The sequence below is a fragment of a genome, unplaced genomic scaffold (assembly GCF_019419815.1).
Source record: "Pyrus x bretschneideri cultivar Hongxiangsu unplaced genomic scaffold, Pyrus_bretschneideri_v1 Contig4, whole genome shotgun sequence".
Taxonomy (NCBI): Eukaryota; Viridiplantae; Streptophyta; class Magnoliopsida; order Rosales; family Rosaceae; genus Pyrus; species Pyrus x bretschneideri.
The window spans coordinates 12,587,864-12,609,167 of NW_025999723.1; the positions used below are offsets into that span (position 1 = coordinate 12,587,864).

Below are 21,304 nucleotides of genomic sequence, written 5' to 3' on the forward strand. Positions count from 1 at the left end.
AATCAGTCTGTCAAATCATCGAAAGGGGCAGGATGAATCAGATGGGTCGTTCTTAAAATTTTGGCTGAATGTTGATATAGGCATAATAATGAGCGCCAATAAAAAGCTTTAGCATGACAAAACTTTAATTCTGAATGCACCACTCCACAACAATCACAAGAATTGGTCCTGTCTCCAGCGAAAACACAAACACAAACATCATCATAGAAATAGAAACAAGTAACATGGCTCGCTTAATGCCAAGAGCTCTGTACATCGGCATATTCATGCTGATCGAAAAAGATCATAAGACGGCCATATCTATCTTTTAGCACCTACACAAGTAACACTATCCAGAAACGGAATATATATCAACCACAGTTGGAAACAAACTAATATGCATCTCCCCCCTCCATCACTTCTCTCTTCCTCTCCCTGTGGTATTTTTCGTCATCATCTTAAACCTCACTTGAGGAGCTGCTCCTGATAAAGGATCCCCGGCGGTGGCTGCTCACTATAACGTCTTTAAGACGAGATATGGGACCAATCATCCTTCCTGTTTTCTGTCAACATGATAACATAATGTCAGTGTCATTCAACTGGACTTTCCTCTTAATGGAAGTAAACTCAATCGCATAAGCAAGTTATCTCATGTTCATATCTTAAGAATGCTCATTCGTATTGCGTGTCAGTGCATTCTATAGATTAACAGCAACAATGTTACTTATAATCCCTAGTATGATGTGCAGGCCACGAGTTCATGATAGGGTCAGATGAATGCATCGAATAGTGTGGTGTTTCCGATGTAATTAATCTTTCGATAAAGAACTGGTATCAAATTTTAAAATATAATTAAAGCCATAACCCAATTCTCTACTCAAAATCACTAAGAGATAAATTGCAATCCCATGCGTATTACATCAAGAACTAAGGAACTAACCAAATAATGTATAGACATCCCAACAAATCTTACACAAAGAAAAAGAGAGAAGGCGAAATATCAAAAGAATCGACTGCTCAACACTCATCAAAGCATACATCACTGAAATTGCTTCATGCTCTTACGTTATGAAATTTATGGCATAGTGTAAGATCAAACCAAAAGGAAAAACTAACAAACATGAGATATCAATTCCTTGACCAGGGAAAGACAAAGTTAATAATTAAACGGAAACATACTCATAAGAGAAAACAATGGAAATCAGCAGACCTGATCATTGACGCTCAACAGCCACTTCTGTTGTAGAGCCAGCCACCTTTCATTTTGCCACCGCTGCCCAAGTAACACAAGCCCCGTCACAGCCGCTGCTATGAAAATAGACCAAACTGCATTAGCTTCTTTTGCATGAGAATACAAGGAAGCAGCTCTTCTTTTCCACCAAGCTCCACATGGCAGGCGAGAAACACCAAATTCATCATCTTTAAGAGACCTTGGGGATTGCGGGCTATCCTCAGAGAAACCTAAACCTTGCTCTGAAGGTTCATTAAGTCCAGGAATAGCGGGGCTCTCACCATAATCAGCTAAGCCGCTCAGATCTGTTTCACCGTCAAAATGATATATAGCAGCATCCATTATAGTCTGGTCTTTGTCAGCCGAAGTTAACCCTTCTTCAAACACTGTATCACCAATCAACTGCATGTTATCCTTATCAGTTACAGACTGTTTCCCCACAAACTCATCTGGAGCATTCAACCCTTTCAAAGTCAAAGTTTCTTCCTCCTTTCCACTGGACCTACCTTCTTCTTCAATACCTATCTCAGCTAAGACATCCTTGTCCACACGTTCGCTTCTATCAGACTTCAAAGGCAAATTCTCATGCTGACTGGGTGGAAAAGCAAAGTGACCAGACATGAAAAGAGCACAAGAAGTTTCCGCATGCTCACCATAGATATCACTCTTCTCCTCATTGCTCAACTCAATTCCTCCTGGACAAGGAGCAGCAGCATACGTTGACGCTGTAAGTTGTACAACTTCCCATTCATTCCCACGAGCAGTACTTTCCTCCCCCTCCTCATTATCCGCCATCTTACCATGAACAGTACTTTCCTCTCCCTCATCATTATCTGCCATCTTAAAGGACTCGAAGCTTCCTATTTCCCATGTCCAGGGCAAAATTACACACAGATCAACCAACAAAAAACAAAAAACAATCAGAACTCAGTAAAGTGAGATACAAATTAAATCCAATTCTTATTTCTACGACACGAAAATGTCCAGGTCACAACACACTTTTGCAACCAAACACACGTTTCGTTTGAATCACCACGATTAACTAAAATGAATTAAACCAACAACTGAATAAAAATAAAAACTTCGTAGTTCGTACAGAATCTCTTTTGACCTCTAAACATTATTTATTTCATTTCTATCGATACAATCCAAACGAACATAATACTTCACAAAACAAAGTTCTGATGTGCATTCGAAAACCCGAATCGAATATCAAATGACAAATACAAATACATATTTGCAAATACAACAATACTAAAGTGACTTATACTTTTTTTCCCCAATTCCAAACAAATGCAACAATTCCTAACAATAGACACCAACAACTAACACTTAATCGCAATTCCTCAAGAGTTTAATCAAAATCTTTACTCAATAAAACAAGAAACTGAACAATTTGAGCGTGCACAATTGAATATTATTAGCAACCAAACAATCAAATTAAAGCAAAACATGATTCAGTTCAATCAAAACTAGCAAGTAGAACACTAATCAAACACGTAGAGATCAAGAAACGAGCAAAAAAACAACAATCAACGGACAAAATAATTCCCGAAACAAAAAATCGGATTAATATCGATTCGAAGACTCACAGGAAAGCGTAAAGTGATTCGATCTAAAAGGTCCGATCGGGGATCGGAACGACGACGTTCTGTTATGGTCCAAGGTTGAAGATTGAAAACTGTCGAGAAGTGGCGTGGGGAATTTATATGCAGAGAGTTCTCGAGGAATAAAAGAGAGGGAGATGAAGAAGGAAACCGGCGGTAGCGGTAAAGATGGAACCAGACACGTTGGGTGACCAGCTGTAGGAGGTGGGATTAAGATTTGGCCGAGAGTGCGTTTGCGGGAGAGATCTGAGGGTGACCGGTGATAGAAGGTGGGCGGGGGGGTTTGCGTTTGCGTGTGTGCAGAGCGAAGAACTCACCGCGTCACGCCAGTGTTTTGGTTGTTGTGGAGTGACGTCATTGTCAGTTTCTTTCCTAAATTTTATCCATTTCACGTGTCATGATCTTTACATCTGAAATTTACTCACCATATCTATTTTTTCAGAAAGATTTTTAGTATCCACTTTAATGTTGGATTTACCCTATCAAGTATAATCTTGAAATCTTGAAAAAGAAAAAAAAAACAAAAAAATCTTGAAATGAAAGCTAATATAGGACAAGAAATCAAAGATTTACAAAATTCATTGATATTTTAAAAATAATAACATTATTTGACAAATTCTCATAAAAAGACAAAAAAAACCATAATCGGGTAAACTGTCTCCTAGCTAATAAGGTAATCCGAATATAATTCCCATGGTAAAAATTAAGGATTTAAACCCTCATAGCGTAGTCCGTTAGCATATTTAGTCCAAAAGTAATTTTTTTTCATCAAAGTACCTGTTTATCCTTGCATTTAACGGAAAAAAAAATTAAAATTAAACTGAAAAATATGAGTCATCTGAATTTGAGATTTTTTAATTAACAAATGATGTTATATACTTGAAATGAGTAGGGAGTGGTATAAGCATCACAATAAGATAGCTATAATGTGGTTCATATTCACTTTTGACGATTATTGAATTTAAGATCTCTCACTTATAAATAAATAAAATATTATTAAATCGCAATACTAATTCGTTTTAGAATATAAGAAAAGATTTTACGTTAGTCTCAACTTCGTGGGGCCAGGCGCATATGAATGATTGCTTCCCTAATTCGTTTATATTTTTCTTTTTCCATTTTACTTTTCCATATAATCTTAAGTGGGTTGTATGATGAGTCTATCCTCAATACCCCACCATACTCAATCATTGCTCCTCGGTGGTGACACCTCCTCACCTCCACCTTTCTTAGTCGTTTCATAGTGTGATACATCCCAGTGCAAACGGCATGTCGTTCGGAGTTGGGTACTCAAAGGCCGGCCACGCTTCAATCTAAATGGACCTATATTGGAAGGCCTAACGGGGCCCAGCCCAGTAAAAGCCCATCTAGAAAATACCGAGAAGAACAATCCCCAGCTACCTTTAGTCCTCCGACCAGAGACTGGGAGGAGAGGGAGAGAGAAATGGGAGTACTGTGTTTGTATTTTTTTTTTTATTTTATATAAAAGCTTAAAAATGTTTACTTAATTAATTTGATTGATTTTTTTGAATGGTGGTTGTGAAACGTGTAGGCCACTAAAGTCAGACGGCCAACTCTCTTCAACGGTGTGGATTCGGCTTTGGAGGATTAGGTTCTTGAGCAGATGTACACAGTAAGTCCTCCATGTTCCCATTTTCTAATTTAATAGAATCATTTATGCATGGTCAAAATTGACAGTATGATAACTTAACATGTTACATTGTGGGACATCAGAGTTTATATTGATTAGTTCGAGTTATGTTCATGGAGTCGTCGTTGACTCTCTGGCAACATAACATGCTTGACTATCGAACAAGGGAATATTAATCCACGTTTATTAATTATCAAACGTACATGCTTGATTCTGTGACAGCAAAACAATTATGTTCCCTAACATTAACCCACGTCTAAGACGTAACATGCTAGACTGTCGAACAAGAGAATATTAACCCGTGTTTAAATGAAGGAGGAACATAATCAATTATGGTACATGGCAGGTGAGACCTGTGGTGGAAACTGGGTATGAGAACCTGCTACTGGTGAGGTTGCTACTGGAAATGAGGATGCCTTCAATAAGGGAGTCCTCGGTTGCGGAAGGGCTCACCGTGGAGGGGATACTGGAGAAGTGGTCGGAACTGAAGCCGATGATTATGGCAGAATGGGGGGAAGAAAGGGATGCTCTTATTCATCTTTTGGGAAGGTCAGGGATGAATGGATGGATGAAGACTTGACAACTTGGATTGGTGCAAATAGGTACCCGAATTTCGGACTTATCTCGTTGTGATCAATTTTTGTTTAGCATATATTCAAGTCCCGTCGCACACTTGTTGGGACGGGGAGAGCTCAATGCATAACTGAGTAGGAAATAATTTGACTGCAGATTATATCCAGGTGTTCCTGATGCTCTGAGATTTGCAAGCTCAAGCATGTACAGTCACCACAAAACTGGTGTGGTCCTTACATACGCATCATCTATGGCATCAGAAATTTCGGGTTTTCCTTAAGAGAAAGAAAATCTGGAGGCATACAATTCAAATTAAGACTTTGAAATGTTGAGACTGCTGAACATTTTATGTTGGTCAAAACATAATAAACGAGCGTTTTACAGACTTACTTCTTGGAGAGTACAGTTCTCTGTTTCGCCCCTGTCAATCTCTCGCCTCCTCATTTCCCCATTCTTCTTTTGCACAGGCCAGACTTGCTGATGCTTTGCTGCGAGAACTTGCAGGAGTTACAATACCGCCCGAAAAGATATTCAGTCTTGGAAGTGGGTTAGTGTATATTAAGTCAATGTTAATCTGTGTTTCGCATTTGGAACCAATGCCTGCTGTTTGCTTTCCATAATGTGAAACTTTAAGTACGAATATGCACTCTTATACGAAGTATTGAATTCGTGTTCTCTTACAGTCCCAAGGTAGAAGTACTGAAGCAACTTCAAAAGAAACCAGAGCATCAGGGGCTGAAACTGCAGTAAGATACTTCCCAGCTTAATATTTAATTTAATCTAACATGTTCTAACCGAGCTTAAGTGAACAAGATCAATAATAATTGACGTTGACCAGCTTTGTAGAGGACCGGTTGGCAACCCTAAAGAATGTCATCAAAGAACCTGAATTGGATGGTTGGAATTTGTATCTAGGTAAAATTTCTCCGTTCATATTCTTCTCCCCTGAGCCTTATCAAACATTGACACATAAACTCGTCTGAGCTTCAGTTGCTAATTGGGAATTGGATCAGGGAATTGGGGGTACAATACACAGAAAGAGAGGAAGGAAGCACAGACAATTCCTAGGATTCAGATTGTCGAGCTTTCTGACTTCAGTAAGAAGTTGAAGTAGCTTCTGTTCATGAGAATCTTCTTCCCTATTCGGTTGTGAATGTATCAATTCATTTAAACTGCAAATGGCTATATCTTCGTTGTTGGAAACTTAGAATGTTAAGTCGGAAATTTTTATGTATCTTGTCTATTTGCAAACAACAAATTCATAAATGAAAACAGAATTCCGATAAATAAAGCTCGTCTACACTTACCAGTTCCAACATCATTAGGATTGGTGGTTGCTATGGTGTTACAAAAGGGGTTATTATATTTTCATGTCAGAAGAGAAAACTTACCGGTAGAACTACAATTCCTCCTTCGAATGTGTATCGTTCTCTGGTGGACTATCACTCTCCTTTCTCTTTTTCTCATTCTGGAGCTTCTCAACGAGTTTCTCTAAAGGAGGATCTCCAGGTCTTCGAAAAATTTGATCGCCAATCTTTATCTCATAGGCCTCTGGTTGGTTCAATGCAAAATCCTTCAACTGGAGAATTGAGAAAAGAATGAACGATGTAACATTATTAAGAACAAACAAACACAGAAGCTCATGACATGCAATAATCAACTCGATCGCTCAAACACAGAATTCATGAGCATAATTGGCATGCAGAACCGGGCTCTAATGGAACAGCTAAGCTATCCTCGAGACATCAAACGTTTCTCTTTGTTGTGAAAATTACTCTTAAGAACCCAAACACATCTAAAGAAAACTTTCTTCAGCCGGATGCAAGGGAAATTAATACTTTTCAGTCTGGAGGATAAAAAAGCCAGGGTGGGAGGAAACTGTACCTCTGTCGTGTCTTGGCCTCTTTCCATGGTGAACATGATCGTGTTTAGATCAACACCCATGAACCTTGCCCCAATCGCTCCGGTCCTCAGAACTTGAGTCCATTTCATAGCAAGCTCAGCCACCGTATCCTGGGAGGGGGAAAAGAAGCACTTATCAACTTTGCCATTCATTCCAAGCCGTATCAAAAATCATTCAATCACATGGAAAACCATCAGAAGTTGAAAAGAAAATATAAACAGAAGTCATTTCTATCACCTAGAAGTCCATTACATCAACTCAGTTTACACTATAACGCAACTGCAGAGTACAGATGCGTACGAAAAAGGGACTGAAACAAGAACTAGAAACATAGAATATAACTAGTGTGCAATTCATGGTTTCTAATCAACCCGAAAATTTCAGTACTGAATTCTGAGCAGCAGGGCGTGTTCAGCATTATCAGTACTTTTCACACATTCGTCCCAATTGGTTAAAGATAGTGTGCTTGTGCAAATGGGGGTTACGCCAATTGGTCAGGGTCCCAAATCCAAATCTCCGTCCCGTAGATTAGAGTAGTTTAGAACATCACTTTAAGTATTACATACACCCTGTTCTAATTCAGAATCAATTCACAAAAGTCCCACAGTCCAAATCCAAATCAGAACTTTCATTTAACTTCTCAATCCCATTTGATCCACATCCATGCTCAAACATTCATCTTACTTATTAAACTAAAATTACCAAATTTAATTTCCCAAGGACGAATCATTCGATCAGAAACAAAACCCAATAGCAAAATCCACATACAGCTCACATTCAGCTAGAAAACCAATAGCAAAAATGCGGAGCGATTTCGAATTACCCGAGTCCGTTTCTCGCCCACCCGGAGCTTCACGAACCCGAAAGCCGGCCCGGTCTGCCGCTTCATCATCTCCGCCTGGATCTGCGACATGTCCATCTTCGACAGATCAGGAGGCGGATCGAAATCGGAAGAGGGTGTCGATTTCTTGCCCCATTCTTTCCAGGTGTCGTCCTCCTCGTCGTCGACTACGTCGTCCAGGTCGTCGGTGATGTGGACTCTCCGCTTTCCCGCCTCGGCTAACCGGACGAATTCTCCATTTGAGGAAAAGATGAAGGGTAGAATGAGGAGGAGGAGGAGGGCGAGGAGAATGGGAACTGGAGGTGTCGGGTTTGCCATGCTTTGTGTGAAGATTTGGAGAGGGAACAGTACTTCGGATCTACGTCTTCTTTGTTTTTTTTTTTTTAATTGTTTGCATATTTTTTGGGGGGAAATAGCAAAGAGCATGATTTGATGAACATCTTTACATTTGACCCCCAATATATATATATAAAATGTGCTGATCACATATACGAATGGAAAAGGATCATTTTCCTAGGGATCCTAAGACATCTACAACCGAAGGATCTAGAGGATTAAAAGGCTGAAAAACGTCCGAAAATTGTCTCCAACCGAAGGCTAGGCTAGAGGGCTCGTGGGCCCCATGGAATCTGAAAGAGCCAAAGGACCAACCGACTAACCCAATCCAGCCAGCCCCCGGTTGGGCCAGAAATTTGAGCATTTCTGTCGAATATAACTGATAGTAATGTAATATATTCTTGTCGGTTATATCCGACAGGAATGCTAGGTCAAAATTTTAAATACAACAGCTAGCTAACGTTAGCTAGCCTGTTTTTTTTTTTTTTATAAAAAAAATTTTCCCATAACTTCTATTTTACAAAATTTGTTTCATATTTTTTTCCTATAACTTCCTAAGCCATTATACAACATTAAGTTAAGTAACATAAAACAACATTAAACAATATGAAACAACATTAAATAACATTAACCAAGTTGTAGTTTTTAAATTTAATTTGTAGTTTTTAAATTTAAGTTGTAGTTTTTAAACATAAGTTGTAGTTTTTTAAATTTAAGTTATTGTATTTTTTAATTTAAGTTGTTGTAGTTTTTAAATTTAAATAATAAATTATGTTTGGCCCTATGACCCTCGGTTGGAGACGGTTTTTTGTGACAGAGCTAAAACAAGCCCTATGGCCCTTTGGCCCTCGGTTGGAGATGGAGGCAAATACAGCCATGTATTGTTCATTAAATATTAAGGTCATCTCTAACCGAAGGGTCTAGAAGGTCAAAGGGCTGAAAAACGTCCGAAAATCGTCTCCAACCAAGGGCTAGGCTAGAGGGCTCGTGAGCCCCACGGAATCTTAAAGAGCCAAAGGACTCGCCCAATCCAACCAACCAACCAGCCCTGAGCTGGCTAGAAATGTGAGCATTCCAATAGATATAACCGACAGGAATATGTATATTCCTGTCGGTTATATCCAACATGAATGCTAGGCCAAATTTTGAAGTGCAACGGCTAGCTGATGTCAGCTAGCCGTTATTTTTGATTTTTTTTTTTTTACAATTTTATTTATTTTTTTATTTACAAATTTTTTTTTCCCTATAACTTCTGTTTTTAAATTATATTTTTTTCTATAATTTCCTATAAGTTCTATTTTACAAAATTTGTTTCATATTTTTTTTAAGAGTAAACTGTCAATTTACCCCCTGAACTTTCACCTAACTTTCGATTTCCCCCCTAAACTTTTATATTGGAAAATTAAGGACTCAAACTAATTTTTTTGGCCAATTTAACCCCTACCGTTAGTTTTTCATATATTCCATCCATATTTCTGTTAAGTGAGTCCATGTGCACAACATGTGAGGGTAGTTAAGTCATTTCACTCTTAAAAATGATTAAAAAACTGAAAATAAAAAAAAAAAAAAAAACAAAACTTTCCCTCTATTTTTTCCCTCTAATTCCTATCCTCAATTTTATTTTTCACTCTCATTCCTATGCATGAGATAATTACATACTTTTCATAATGTCATAATGATCCCAATATAATTCCACTAAATGATCCTTAAGAAGTTGGAAAACATGACACCATCAACCTTACTCAACCATCAGAAATGAAAAAAGGTTTAGGTACAAGATTCCAACCAAACGAAGGAAGGCCCTGGAAAGTGTAGTTGATCTCCACGTGTCATGTGTGTTTTGAGCAAAATGTTTGTGCTCTTGTTTTGATAACTAAAACCTTATTTTGCTTGTGTTTGGTTAAGTGGAATGCCCATATTTTGTAATCGAGATTCTATGGGCTATATACCTTATGGATGGTAAAATCTCTTACGTTTTCCAACTTCTGAATGATCATTTTGTGGAATTGTATTGAGATTACTATGACATTATGAAAAATATGTAATTATCTTGAGCATTTTTTATGAGTATTATGAGCATGTTTCTTATATTAATGCACTGCTTTGGAGACAATAACACTATGAACATTTGTCAAATTATTAATTTGTTAGAGAAAATAAAAATGGTAGTACATACTTCAAGAAAAATACTAACTTAGCTACTTATGAAGACAATAACACCATATATCATTTCTCATGCATAGGAATGAGAGAGAAAAATAAAATTGAGGATAGGAATTAGCGGGAAAAAATAGAGGGAAAGTTTTGTTTTTTTATTTATTTTCAGTTTTTTAATCATTTTTAAGAGCGAAATGACTTAATTACTCTCACATGTTGTGCACATGGTCTCACTTAACAGAAATGTGGATGGAATATATGAAAAACTAATGGTAGAGGGCAAATTGGGTAAAAAAATTAGTTTGAGTCCTTAATTTTCCAATAGAAAAGTTCAAGAGGGAAATCGAAAGCTAGGTAAAAGTTCAAAAGGTAAATCGACAGTTTACTCTTTTTTTAAGTTCTATTTTTTTCCTATAACTTCTTTTTTTTTTTTTTCTTACGTCACTTAGGCGTTGGAATTGAATTTAAGTTGTAGGTTTTAAATAGGTCCAGGCCCCCACCATATCCTGGACTCGACTCCACCGTAGCACGATATTGTCCACTTTGGGCCCCAACCACGCCCTCGTGGTTTTGTTTCTGGGACTTCCCAGTGGGTTACCCATCATGGGAATGCTCTCGCCCGAGCTCGCTTAACTTCAAAGTTCCCAGAAACAAAACCTTGAGGGCATGGTCGGGGCCCAAAGCGGACAATATCGTGCTATGGTGGAGTCGAGCTAGGGATGTGGTGGGGCCCTGGCCGGGATGTGACACTATAGCCATTTGGCCTTCGGTTGGAGATGGTTTTTTTGTGACAGGACTAAAACGAGCCTTATGGCCCTTTGGCCCTCGATTGGACATGGAGGCAAATATGGCTCTGTACTGTTCAATCAAATATTAATATCTTGGAGGGCCAGAGGGCTAAAATGAGCCCTCGGTTGGAGATGGCCTAATATCTTGAAGGGCCAAAGGGCTAAAATGAGCCATCTAGTCAGCCTTCGGTTAGAAATGGCCTAAGAATCCTATGATAATGACCATTCATTGTACACCGTGCGGTCAGAAATCATTTCAAAATTTAAAATTTATAATTAAATATAAATAGTACCTAACGAAAACTGACCGCACGATGTACGATGAACGGTCACAATCACCGGATCCTTTTCCTATACGAATGAGTGATATTCATTTTCATTCGTAAGTAAGAGCTTTTAGGTTTAAATCTTGTAAATTGTAAATTTAATAGTGTTAAATAAGAGTTTTCTAATCACACTTCCACTACACATTTACACTATGTTTAGATGAGGCAAATAGTCACTCAATACTACGGTCTGGTGATATTCCTTTTTACTTAGAAGTGAGAGTTCTTAAGTTCGAATCTCATAGATGACGAATTTGACACCAAATTAGGTTACCCATTGTTTTGATTCATAATACTTAGAATTTATGCTGGAAAATAAACTTGGAATTTGGGACCTCCAATTCCCAAGTTTAGATTCTATATAAATAGGTGATATTTTTATAAATTTTTATGAGTGAGAGTTTAAAAATAACAAATGTATGTATTCAAACGCCATTGTTTTTTTGGGTTAACCAAACAGAAAATTGACAAATTCTAAAATAAGAAAATTTCATAATTTCAATTTCCGTCATTTTAAAATTTCTTAGTAAGGGGTGTTTTCAATTAAGATTTTGAGGGATTTTAATTATTTTAATGAATCTAAGGGTGCGTTTGTTGTACCGGACTATCTCGGACTGGAATAGCTTTAGAGACTAACTTGGACTGCTTAAACTAGACTAAGCTGAACTAACTTAGTGAAGTATTTGATACATATTTAGTAATATTTTATTACTACTACTGTCTATTTTTTTTTTCATTCTAGAAACCTCCCATTTCCATTCCCAATTCTTTTCCGCTAATCCCCATTTTTCTTCCTAATTTTGCTATGTCCCTCTCTGTGTTTCTTTCTAATTTTTCTTCATCTCTCTCGCTCTTCATCTCCATCTTTTTCTTCCTATTTCTCTCCATTCATCTTCCTCTTTTCTTCCTAATGTTGTTGGGACCCAATTAGCAAATCAGAACCCAAATCAAAGTCTAGGTCACCCGGGTATTAATGGGTTTGCTTCTCTGGCGTCAATGGCGAAGGTCTGCAATCAAAGAGTTTGGACTAGGTGCACTGTGATTAGAGCGATTGTTGTGCATTTCAAACGCTAACGATTTTTGTAAACTTTTTTTTTTTTTTTGGTTTAGAATTTTGGATTTGGATCTGGTTTTGAAAATGGAAATATTGCATAATTTTTTGTCTTTTTTGTTTTGAATTTTGCAGGATCTGGGTTTGGAAATGGTAGATGAGAGGGGTGAAGCAGGGCATAGTTTGTATATGGCACCTGGGTTCAGAATCTTGTGAGGAAAAAGTAGATGGGAGGGGTGAAGCGAGAAGGGACAAAGCAGGGAAGAGTTGGCTTTAGCAGTCCAGTTGATATCGGGTGGTCTCGCTAAGACCCTTTAGCAAAGTTCTTAGTCTCGTTTAGTCGAGGCGGGTCTCATTAAAGCTTGTCCTGGTTTGTATCAAACACGGGACTAGATTGCCACTTAGTCTAATCCAGTTTAGCGAATGCTAATAAATGCAAACAAACACACCCTGAGTATATTCTATCAAAATTTTAAATGATTCTTTGAAATTTAAAGGGTATTCAATCAGGATTTTAACATAGTTTATTAAAATCCTTAGAAATCCGGATGTATTCATTTAGGATTTTAAATAAGTTTATAACATTTCAGGTGACACACCCCGATCGAAATCAAGGCGTGCTGGCCGTCACGTGAGGATGACGTAGCCATGTGCACAATGCGGAAGCAAAAGATAATAATAAAAGTACGAATAAATAAAAACCAAACTACTAAATAAACTAATTATAGTAATACACTAGTGTGAGACTAAGTGTGATAAACATAATCAGAGCACAGAAAACCTACGTGCAGTCTAGAAGAATGAATACTAAATACACAACACCTAAAGGTGATCCTACATTTGTGATGTTCTGTCAGAACCACCGTCAAGTCCTCGTAAACCACCAAAGCTGCTTCTAACTAGAATCTGGAGGGGCACAAAATAGAAAATGTGAGTGGGCAAAAATAAAGCTTTTCAAAATCATTTCATTATCAAAAGTTCTAACCTCTCGCCGTAAAACATGTATAGTTTCCCAGAAAATAGAATATACATATATATATATATATATATATATCGAAAACATGTTCAGAAATATGCCATGTCGAATGCCTCCACATAAAATGTAAGTAACCCAGGTAATGTCAATCAATGCAAGTAACACGACAGCCGGAGTCACCTAACGTGACCTATACGGCTGAATCTAGAGCTCAAATCCCCAACTCACTAACTATACCTACACACGAGTCGGAATCACCTAAAGTGGTATGTACGACAGGACTGGGTGTAAATAAATATGCTCAAGTGTTACGATCACACGAAGACTGGGCGAATAATCGCAGGTCATCTACGAGTCGGAACCACCTATAGTGGTCTGTACGACAGGACAGTGCACCTAACTTGGATCCAAGATGAGTGTGTGGTGTGGGAGGTGAACATCACGTGAAAGACTGTGCCCTACTCTGGGCGAGAGCACTAACACCAAGGGTGCATGTTATGAGCTCTCTATGCATCTCACATAACCACTAATTCATAATCATAAACCATAAACTTACCTGGCACTTACCTATGCATCCGCAGCACCAATCATAAACATATGCAACTATTAATGCATAATTAAAATAGGCAAAGACTATGCATGGCATTTAAAACATATAAACATTCCATTTCATTTTCTGGGAAAAACCACAAGTATATAGGTATATACAGAAAACCAAAAGCCCACTCACTGATATGTGGAAGGGTCATAACCCCTTTGCCTCGAGTGACTGGACTCGTCCTCAGGATAGGTCTCACCTATATGCGAAACAACTATAAAAACATCAATTTAAAGCACATAACCAAAATTAGGTAATAACTTCTCATACAATGCTCAAATGGGGTGTTTGGATATACCAACGTGATCTACTCAACCTCACGAACAACCCCATATTTTTAAAATAATTTTCCGAGACCCCACGCGTCGCCACGCACCGGTGAGTGCACGGACCTACGCGCCCCCCACGCATGGCCACGTGCTAGTCACACTGACTGCATCAGTTAAAGCCGTCAGGAATATTCCATTAAACCCTAACGGATCCCGTTAAACTGACTGACGACGTCAGCATATTTTGTCCAAAACTGACGGAATATACCGCCTTCTTCTCCGGCGAAACGTTGGTCACCGGAAACCTGGAAAAACTTTAAACCCTTCATTCTCACTCATTTCTTCACCAAATTTCATGAAACCAGTACCAAATTGAAGCTCTTAACTTGTAGAACATTTCCTTACCTATTTAAAGCCCCAAAGACCACGAGATGTTGTCGGAGAAATTCAAGAAAAATTGGCCAAACTTGCAACTCACGATCCTGACGTCCAATTCCACCCAACGAACCACCCCGAGCTTCCTAAGGACCTCACTAAGCTTCCTAAAAGCTTCAAATTCCCTGAAAATCAATAATTCACGTGTGCATGAACAGTGACGAAATCGGAGATTCCTAGTTCGACGTGAAATCGAAGGATTCCTTTCCTGAATTTGGTATGGTTGAACTCGTATGATCCTCACGAACACAAAGGTATCATTTTCCACTTCGATCTGCAACGTTTGCAAGGGTTTTGAACCTCGTCCGTACAAGTGAGAAAAAGAGAGAGAGAGATACACGGGGAAGGAGATGATATGGATATGGATGTGGGTGTGTGTGTGGTCCAGATGCAACCAACAAAACCACAAAACAATCACCCCAAAATGACAAATAACTACCAAGGGCAAAATCGTCATTTCACACCTACAGTACAAATAATTCGAGACGAGCTGTCACATCAGGTCTATCCAATTAAAATTTGATTTAAAGAATTTGAACTCCTTATTGGAATTTAAGTATTCACAAATCTCATATCTCCCTTTGAGATTTCGAGACTGTGGATGCAAATTTCTTCCTCCTTGTTCTTGGACAAAATTGCACCTACAAAACAAATAACACCTTAGGTCAAGGCCAAGACCCTCATGTGCCCATGATGAATGGGGGGGCTTTAGCCGAAGAACCTCCGATGCCAAAGTTAGAATTTAGAGAGAAAAGTGTTTGGAGAGTTTTTGGAAGTTTTGCAAGAGTGTGGAACTAGCTTTTTAGAGAAAATGGGTCATATATATAGGGAATGAAGGTGGCCAGCCCTTAGAGGTTTTTTGTGTGAAAATGGGTGATTTAATTGGTGATTAATGGATTAATTAAGAATTAATCCATTAATTAGCCAATTAGTCTCCATTTATATAGAATAATTTGTAGGTTATGAAGTAATTACCTAAGATGAGGCTGGATGAGAAAATTTGGAATTTGTTACCTATTTTGGACACTCTTGGTTGATTGTCCACTGCTAGCGCGTAGAACAACCGATGTGTCTCAAGGGTGACTTTGTCCTTTTTTCCAAAAATCCACATGTCACCTTGTGATTATTTTTGGCTCCACAAATGCCCCCACACCTGCTGGGCTGTTCGTAGGAAAGGGCAGCAGGTGTAGACATCTTCTTGCTCTAGGAAACTTAGGATTGCTTCTTGTTTTGATGTAGATTCTCTCTTTAATATGAAATTAGATCCTTATAGGAAAGGGAAATAAATTTCTCTCAAAGCCTAGTTAAGTCCACCTTAAGTGGGTTATTAAATCAACATTGGAAAGTGATTTATTCTACCCTACAAGAGAGAGAGAACTTAGAGCATATTTGTTCCCCCTCCTCTAGCAATCTTCTACATCTTGCCCGTGCAAATGACCGTCTTTCGTTGCTTTCTTCGTCTTTTCCATGCCCCACCAATGTAATAAAAACTTGATTTCTTTTTGTCTTCTTCTTGAATAGTGATGTCGTGGGGCAGTCATCGGAGAAATTCAACACGTCGGCTGGCAGGGGCCAAGAGTCGACTCGGTATGGGCCGAAGAGGTGTTGTGGCAGGGACCATTGCTTTAGGCTGCTCGGCTTGGCTAGAGCAAATGGCAGCTTGTGCGGCTGTGGTCGCGGATTGTGGTGCTGGGGCGCAGTGCTAGGCGAGCCGTATGGCTCATGTTCTTTGGGCTCTTGGACCTGACAATGGCTAGGCCAGCAATTGAGAGAAATGAGGAGCTTGAGGGCCTAATGAGCTGTTGAAATGTTGGGCATGCAAGCCTCCTGCCTGCTGGTCTGAGAGAAAAAATGAGGAAAAAGCCAGTATGGGTTGAGTTCCCCCACTGAGTACCATGAATACCGTTGGCTACTTAGTTCTTTTCACCGAAAGAAATGTGGGTTGCTCTCTCGAGAGAAAGTAAAGAGGATCAAGGCAAATACTTTAGCTCGTCTGATTGCTATCGTGGAGCCTACTGTGAATGAAGGTGGAAAGAAGAGATCTTCCCCGTCTGCTTAAGAGATGCTAGTTAAGAAAAAACTGAAGACTTCCTCCGCTGCTTGTGAGGGTCCACCTGCTGTCGAGAGGTATGTGATTGATATGACTTCTTCTAATAGGAAGAAAAATGAGATGTTAGATCTGAGCCTATGGCGCCTGCTATGTCAAGAATGGCTAATTCGATTGTTGATAGTATTGCTCAGTGTAGAGGTCTTGTCATGCCCCTAGTGCCGAGGTCTATGCCAAGACATCCGTTGGGAGCTAAGTCCGGTTCTCATTCGGAAAGGCTTGCTATTATGAAAAGCGATAAGGTGGACTCTGCTGCTAAAGTGGTGCTAAGGCCCACTTCCTCTGCTGCTGAGACTGATTCGGCTACTGGGAAAGAGGAGACTGCTCACATGGGCAGCAGTGAAAAATCCACTAAGTCTGCTTCTAGGGAGGCTGTTGAGATATGTGTGCTCTTGAAACCAGATCTGTTTGAAAACATGAACACTTGTGCCAAGTTTGTTGATGACGTTAGAAAGGTTTGTTTGCCCAAGTTCCTTTGTGAAGCATACAACCCAATATATAATGACTTATCTGCTTGCTATAATGCATATATAATAAGGCTGCCAAGGAGGTGGTGAAGACTATGGCAACTGAAGCTTATTCCTTGTCTGAGGAGATCAAGAGGTTGGACTTTGAGCTTGTTGCTTTAAAGGGGTCTAATATTTCTGCCCCTAATTCTCTGCAGTTTGAGACTGTTCACCAAGAGATCGTTGTCTTGAAGACTAGGCTTGACGCGATCCAAGTTAAGTATAAAAGTGCAAAGAAGGAGATTGGATGTTACATACCTTATATTCAAGATCTTGAGTTTGTAGTTTCTGAGCTTCATTTTGCTGCTTATGCAAAGGATGAAGAGTTGATTACTACTTATAATCAAGTGATCTACTTCAAAAGAATCGTTGATAAGCTTGAACCCCAAGTGTTGGAACTTTAAGGTGTATTAAAGATCAATGAAAGTTTGAAGAAGGAAGTGGATGAGCTGCAGCGCGTTCGTGTTGGTCTGCTCGAGGAGAATGAGCAACTAAAGGGTGAAAAGGATGGGCTCGAGGTTTCGAGACCTTCTCTATTTCTCCGGAAGACTTGCTTGCTTTTACTTTTGAGACTTCCATTAGTGAAGTAGTTGAAAAAGTTGGTGCACAGGCTAGGGCAGCCGGGGGTGGAGTGCTGGATGATGCCACTGCTAAGGCGTCGCTATTGCTGAAGGTGTGGTGACCGAGTAATCGTGGGATGTCCAAGCTGCTGAAGTATAGTCTTCTAGGTGGCCTTTAGGATTTTCTTTGTTTTTCCTTGTAGCTCTTGTTTTTCTTGAACTTCTTTGGCCTTTTCAAGTTGTTTATAAACATCATTCCTTCGCTTTCTTCATCTTCGCTTCTTTTGTTCATGCCCTAACCTTTAGACTTTATAGACCAATGGCAGGCGTGCTACTTTTCTATAAGCAGACAGGCTCGCATAATCTATGCAGTCGTAAGTGTTGGTATAGAACTTTGCAAAGTTATTAGCCATAGGGTTGGTAGCCGGTTGCCTTACTTACACAAGCAGACAAATCCACGTAACCATTAGGCTGCTAACCTTGGCTTTCTCCAATTCCGTAGATTGCGTAGCAAGTATCACAACATTTTAGGACTTGGTGTAAGTCATTCCGCGCTTGGTAGAGGTAAAGCTTATCAACTACGTAGCATGTCGGCAGTGGATAAAGCTTCGTATATACATGCTAGCTTGTTTAACCTTTCACAAGAATGTGTGGATGTATAAGTCTAGCATGGCTTTACTGCTTGAAGGGCAAGCCGTAGGCAGTTTTCTGGAAACCGTAGGCTACCTTAGTGCATTCGGTAGGAGCTTTAGGGTTCCAGGGCAGCCGTCCATCGGATGTACTGCGTAATGTGCCCCCTCTATCTCTAGAGCCCGATTCCCCACGAATTAGGCCAAAAAACCCAAAATCCTTCAGTTAGCTAAAGCCTTGAAAAAGACCATTGTGGCTAATTCTAGGAATCCCGGCGCAAGCTATCGTGTATCTAGTTATAATAAGGCACCAAGCTCATCCACGTCTGGATATTCGGAGTGTAGAGTTTATCCTCCCGTCTTGGAAAGCTGACCCATGTGGGTGTCGGGGAATTGGTTTACCCTCTCGTACTTGAGAGCATGGTTGGTTCCTTGAGGGGCGCAATTCCTGCAATAAGTCCCTAAGAAGGGCGCGGTTTTCTTTTGAAGTGCAGGAGTGACCAATTGTTGTAAGCATGCAGCTGAGCCAAGTTGTGATTACTTCTGAATTCCTCATTGAAAAACGAGTGAAACGAATGAGAACTTAACTGTAAGGTAGGAACTGCATAACAACTGGATAGTCCTCGGCTTGTGAGGTGGTCCCCGTCGAGCTGCTTGAGTCTTCGGGCTTTGATGTAATGGGAGCTCACACATGGTACTTCCTCATATTGTAAGCGTTCCACTGCTTTTCGATCTTTTTGTCGTTTCATGGTGGCGATGATGTAATTACTTTTACCGCCTACTCTACTGATCTTGTACGGACCTTTCCAGATGGGATCCATCTTTTTGGAGCTTTCTCTTTGGGCAATGATGAAGACTTTTTTTAGGACTAGATCTTCAGGCTGGAACTGTCGGATCTTGGCCCTTTTGTTGTAGCTGGAGAGGAGCTGCTGCTGGTAGGCTGCGATGCGGGTGATGGTTTGCTTGTGCTTCTCTTCTGCCAGATCTAAACTTGTGGCCATTTCCTTACGGTTCTGCTCAATGTTTGGTAGTAAAGCGGTGATACTTGACTTGATGACATTGGGATGAATGATTGTTTCTGAGCCAAATGCCAAAGAGAAAGGAATATCACCGGTTGCTCATCTTTTGGTGGTGTGTTATGCCCATAGACATCTGGGGAGTTCGTTTGGCCATTTTCCCTTCTTGTTGGTAAGGGATTTCTTGAGACAGTCGAGGATCATCTTGTTGGATGTTTAGGCCTGCCTATTGCTTATCTCTCGGCGTGGGCATGTGCTGTTTGATGCCATACTTTTGAAAGAACTTCGTCATATCTTTGCCCACGAGTTGCGGGTAATTGTCAATGATGATGGACTGTGGGATGCCAAATCAGTAAATGATGTTCCTCCATATGAAGTGTTTTATGTCCGTTTGAGTCGTGGTCATCTTAGGCTGTGCTTCTACCCATTTGGTAAAATAGTCGATTGCCAAGATCATCATGCCTCTGCCCCCAGTAGCAGGCAGCATAAGTCCTACCAAGTCGATTGCCCATTACATGAATGTCCAATGACTTGTATGCGGGTGTAGCTCGCTGGCAGACAGTGTTGGTATCGGCTTGTAGCGCTGGCAGGAGTTGCACTTTTGTACTAACTTTTTAGCATCTTAGTGCATGGTAGGGAGTCGTGGAGCTGGGGCCATGTTACACATAGCAGGAGATGCTCAACTGCCGGTATTGGACCTCTCTAGAGCTAAATTATGGAGCAAGGGTCGGCTAGGGCATACGACGCCAGCAGAAGGTAGTGCTCAACTGCCGGTACATGTTGCTCCTATGTAGAATCTTTTGGGGCGACAAGGACAAAACTTGCTTCTGAGTGTGTCATTCTGGTGTTCGTCTGCCTTTGGCGTGTTTTTTGGGCCGAGTTGTTGCATTCATCGGAAAACTTTGCATCCGTCAGGGTTTACACCTTTATCATCGCACGTTTGGATTGGGTAGAATAATGCGTCATGAGGATGACTACGTACGTTTGAAGGTAAAACTTAAGCTTTCGTGTTGCAACAACTATCGCCAAAGTTAGCTTTTGAATTTCTGATAGCATCGAGGAGAGCTTTTGAACTGTAGAATACAGGTAGTCGGGCCCTCAGCTCTTCTCGTATGATGGTAGAGCTTATTGCTGCTTCAGATACCGTCAAACATGTGAATCAGTCATCCTTTGCTTCCGGTTTGGATAGTAAAGAGGTGATGTCGGGTATTTCTTCGAGTCTTTGAATGTGCACTAGCGTGCCTCATCCCAAAGTGCATGCTTCTCTGCCAGAGAAAAAGAGTTTGCTAGAGTTAGATCTTCTTTCATGATCAATTTTCTGAATAGCAGGTGGTCTGCTAGAAGTCCTTTTTAGAAGGCTGCTCTAGCTATTGAGTCATTGCATCCGACTATCCTTGCCTTTTCTGCTTTAAACCTCTTCACTTAGTCACGAAGCGATTCTTTTGGGTTCTTCTTGACGTTGAACAAATGGTCGGACTTCTTTTTGATCGAGCAATAGGATGAATATTCTTTGGTAAAAACCAAAGAAAGTTTGTCGAAACTTCGGATAAATTGTGGCGGCAAGGTGTAGAACCAATCTTACGCCTCGCCTTATAGAGTGGTGGCAAATATCTTGCACATAAGATTGTCGTTGTTTTAATAGAAGATCATTGCACTTCGGTAGTGCTTTTACTGTTTCTCCGAGTATTCATCTCCTTTGAAAAATGTGAAATGTGGCATGCTGAACTCATATGGAGGCTCTACCTGCTCGATTTCGTCCGTGAAG

General features: G+C 40.0%; 2 protein-coding genes and 1 pseudogene across 5 annotated transcripts; 1 reads left to right on the forward strand and 2 right to left on the reverse strand.

Moving 5' to 3' along the window:
• Window positions 1-89: 89 nt before the first annotated feature.
• On the reverse strand, window positions 90-3,064 carry LOC103957379 (ATG8-interacting protein 1). 2 transcript variants are annotated; one of them, XM_048565128.1, is made up of 3 exons: window positions 2,803-3,064; window positions 1,190-2,066; window positions 90-542 (listed from the first exon to the last, which is right to left on the reverse strand). In XM_048565128.1, the coding sequence occupies exons 2-3, from the start codon at window positions 2,048-2,050 to the stop codon at window positions 438-440; spliced, it is 966 nt and encodes a 321-aa protein (XP_048421085.1). In that variant the 5' UTR covers window positions 2,051-2,066; window positions 2,803-3,064; the 3' UTR covers window positions 90-437. The 2 variants fall into 2 exon arrangements, with proteins under 2 accessions (XP_048421085.1, XP_009367814.2); XM_009369539.3 differs by having other exon boundaries at window positions 1,190-2,070.
• Window positions 2,955-6,183, forward strand: LOC125468827 (annotated as a pseudogene).
• On the reverse strand, window positions 5,293-8,192 carry LOC103957378. Of its 3 annotated transcripts, XR_007251187.1 has the most exons (5): window positions 7,768-8,192; window positions 6,926-7,054; window positions 6,433-6,620; window positions 5,432-5,529; window positions 5,293-5,333 (listed from the first exon to the last, which is right to left on the reverse strand). XR_007251187.1 is itself a non-coding variant. In XM_048565129.1 (4 exons), exons 1-3 carry the CDS (start codon window positions 8,101-8,103, stop codon window positions 6,441-6,443), a joined length of 645 nt encoding a protein of 214 aa, XP_048421086.1. In that variant the 5' UTR covers window positions 8,104-8,192; the 3' UTR covers window positions 5,293-5,529; window positions 6,433-6,440. The 3 variants fall into 3 exon arrangements, 2 of the variants coding, with proteins under 2 accessions (XP_048421086.1, XP_048421087.1); XM_048565129.1 differs by having other exon boundaries at window positions 5,293-5,529; XM_048565130.1 differs by lacking the exons at window positions 5,293-5,333; window positions 5,432-5,529 and adding an exon at window positions 6,073-6,213.
• Between the last annotated feature and the right edge of the window lie 13,112 nt (window positions 8,193-21,304).

Excerpts from the sequence above, each read along its gene's own strand:
- LOC103957378 (XM_048565129.1), bottom strand. The coding sequence starts at position 8,103 with ATGGCAAACCCGACACCTCCAGTTCCCATTCTCCTCGCCCTCCTCCTC. Across the intron at positions 7,055-7,767 it reads TGGGCGAGAAACGGACTCGG|GATACGGTGGCTGAGCTTGC; the intron begins GTAATTCGAAAT and ends TCCCCCTCCCAG. Across the intron at positions 6,621-6,925 it reads GAGGCCAAGACACGACAGAG|TTGAAGGATTTTGCATTGAA; the intron begins GTACAGTTTCCT and ends TCAATTCTCCAG.
- LOC103957379 (XM_048565128.1), bottom strand. The coding sequence starts at position 2,050 with ATGGCAGATAATGATGAGGGAGAGGAAAGTACTGTTCATGGTAAGATG. Across the intron at positions 543-1,189 it reads TGTTGAGCGTCAATGATCAG|AAAACAGGAAGGATGATTGG; the intron begins GTCTGCTGATTT and ends TCATGTTGACAG.